This window comes from Protobothrops mucrosquamatus, unplaced genomic scaffold (genome assembly GCF_001527695.2).
Source record: "Protobothrops mucrosquamatus isolate PMUCROS unplaced genomic scaffold, P.Mucros_1.0 scaffold4806, whole genome shotgun sequence".
Lineage (NCBI taxonomy): Eukaryota > Metazoa > Chordata > Lepidosauria > Squamata > Viperidae > Protobothrops > Protobothrops mucrosquamatus.
In genome coordinates, this window is record NW_015390696.1 from 1 (window position 1) to 2,283 (window position 2,283).

General features: G+C 56.6%; 1 protein-coding gene across 1 annotated transcript in view; it reads left to right on the forward strand.

Moving 5' to 3' along the window:
• Positions 1–88: 88 nt before the first annotated feature.
• ACAP1 (ArfGAP with coiled-coil, ankyrin repeat and PH domains 1) overlaps positions 89–2,283 on the forward strand; it is a gene marked incomplete at its 5' end in the record, with an annotated part of 13,205 nt that continues 11,010 nt past the window's right edge. Inside the window, 3 exons of the mRNA XM_015828701.1 lie at positions 89–140; positions 1,147–1,247; positions 1,375–1,482. Coding sequence (XP_015684187.1) covers positions 89–140; positions 1,147–1,247; positions 1,375–1,482 — 261 coding nt within the window. The remainder of the gene's footprint in view (positions 141–1,146; positions 1,248–1,374; positions 1,483–2,283) is intronic.

Sequence of the window (2,283 nt, forward strand, 5' to 3'; positions counted from 1 at the left end):
CGGGGAGGTAGACTGCTCCGACACGGGGAGGCTCTCCTTGGGCTGTCCTGCTCTGCAGGGTGACTCTGGCTGCTCTTCCTCTCTGCAGGCGCTGGTTCTCCATCCAGAACAGCCAGCTGGTCTATCAGAAGAAGGCCAAGGTGTGTGTGTGTGGGGGGGGCTGCACCTGGATGGGCTGGGGGGAGGGAGGGTGGGAGGAACAGAACAAGAGGGAGGGGAAAAGGAGGAGAAGAAGAGAGGGAGGGAGGAAGGAAAGGAAGGAAGGAAGGGAAGAAGAGGGAGGGAGGGAGAAAGGAAGGAGGAGGAGAAGGGAGGGAAGGAAGGAAGACAGGAGAAAAAGAAGGGAGGGAAGGAAGGAAGGAAGGAGAAGAGGGAAGGAGGGAAGGAAGGAAGACGGGAAGAAGAAGGGAGGGAAGGAAGGAAGGAGAACAGGGAAGGAGGGAGGGAGGAAAGAAGGGGAAGGAGGGAGGGAAGGAAGACAGGAGAAGGAGAGAAGGAAGGAAGGGAAGAAGAGGGGGGAAGGAAGGAGAAGAAGGAGGGAGGGAAGGAAGAAGGAAGAGAAGAAGAGGGGGGAGGGAAGGAAGGAGAAGAAGAGGGAAGGAGGGAGGGAAGGAAGGAAGGAGAAGAAGAGGGAAGGAGGGAGGGAAGGCAGGAGAAGGAGGGAGAGAAGGAAGGAAGGAGAAAAGGGAAGGAGGGAGGGAGGGAAGAAGGAGGAGGAGGAGAAGAAGAGGGAGGGAGGTAAGGAAAGAAGAAGGAGGGAGGGAAGGAAGACAGGAGAAGAAGGAGGGAAGGAAGGAAGGAAAGAAGGGAGGAAGGAAGGAAGGAGAAGAAGGAGGGAGGGAAGGAAGACAGGAGAAGAAGGAGGGAAGGAAGGAAGGAAAGAGGGAGGAAGGAAGGAGAAGAAGAGGGAGGAAGAAGAAGAGGAAGGGAAGGAAGGAAGGAAGAAAGAAAAAGAAGAAAGAAAGAAAGAAAGAAAGAATCACAATGATGTGCAAAGGCCTCCGCAGGGTCTGGGGAGGTGGGTGGGGGGCCCTGGCGCTGCCCTTCTTGGCGGGGGGGGGGCTGGGGACCTGCTGGACCACTCATGGTGTCTTCCTCCTCCTCCTCCTCCTCCTCCTCCTCCTCCTCCCCCCCCCAACCTCCCAGGACCTGCTGACGGTGGTCGTGGAGGACCTTCGCCTCTGCACGGTCAAGCCGTGTCCGGACCACGAGCGCCGCTTCTGTTTCGAGGTGGTCTCCCCCTCCAAGTGAGTCCCCCCCCCCGGTCTCCCTTCTCCTGGCTGTAGGGGTCAATTTTGGCCGTAAGGACGAGGACTGCCTGGGTCTCCGATGAGTCCGGGCTCCTGCATCCTCCCCTCCCGCCTCTCGCTTTAGGTCCTGCCTCCTCCAGGCCGACTCAGAGCGCCACCTGCAGGCCTGGATGTGCGCCGTCCAGAGCAGCATAGCCTCGGCTTACAACGAGGATTACCCAGAATCCCCCGGGCAGGTAAGACCTTGGCAGCCTCCCGCCCAAATCGCAACGAGGTCCTGGTCAGTTGCCCGGCTCTTGATGTCCGATGGGGCTCAGTCCTCGTTTTTACGACCTTTTGTTGAACGACGATGGGAAAAAAGGGACAGGTCCTCAAGTTACGACGGTCGCATCGCCCTGTGGGTCGCGTGACCGCAGCCGGGGCACTTGGCAAGGATCTCACACTACGACGGTTGCTGTGTCTCACAGTCGGCGGTATTTCCAGCCGGCCTCCAAGCAGATTCGCTTAACGACCGAAACGAGAAAGGTGGCAGACGTCAGAGGCGGTCGCGTGATGCCTCACTTAATGCCCGGCCATGAATTTTTCTGAATTGTAGTTGTAAGTCAGGGGCTGCTTGCATGAGAGCAGAAATCACGGCACAGGGACAGAATACAGGTAGTCCTCGACTTACGACAGTTCGTTTAGTGACCGATCCAAGTTACAATGGCACTGAAAAAAGGGACTTAGGGCCGTTTTTCACCCTTGCAGCATTTCCCCCCCAGGGTCACGTGATCAAAATACAATCGCTTGGCAACTGACTCATACTTATGACGGTTGCAGTGATCCCCTTTAGCGACCTTCCAGCAAGCAAAGTCAATGGGGGAAGCCCGGAATTAATTAACAACTTAACACCTGCAAGTGATTCACTTCACAAGGGTAGCAAGAAAGGTCGTAAAATGGGGCAAAACTCACTTAGCAGCCAGCCATTTGTCTCCTAATTGTATAGGGTCTCCTGCTCGAGCAAGGGGTTGGACTAGATGACCTCCAAGGTCCC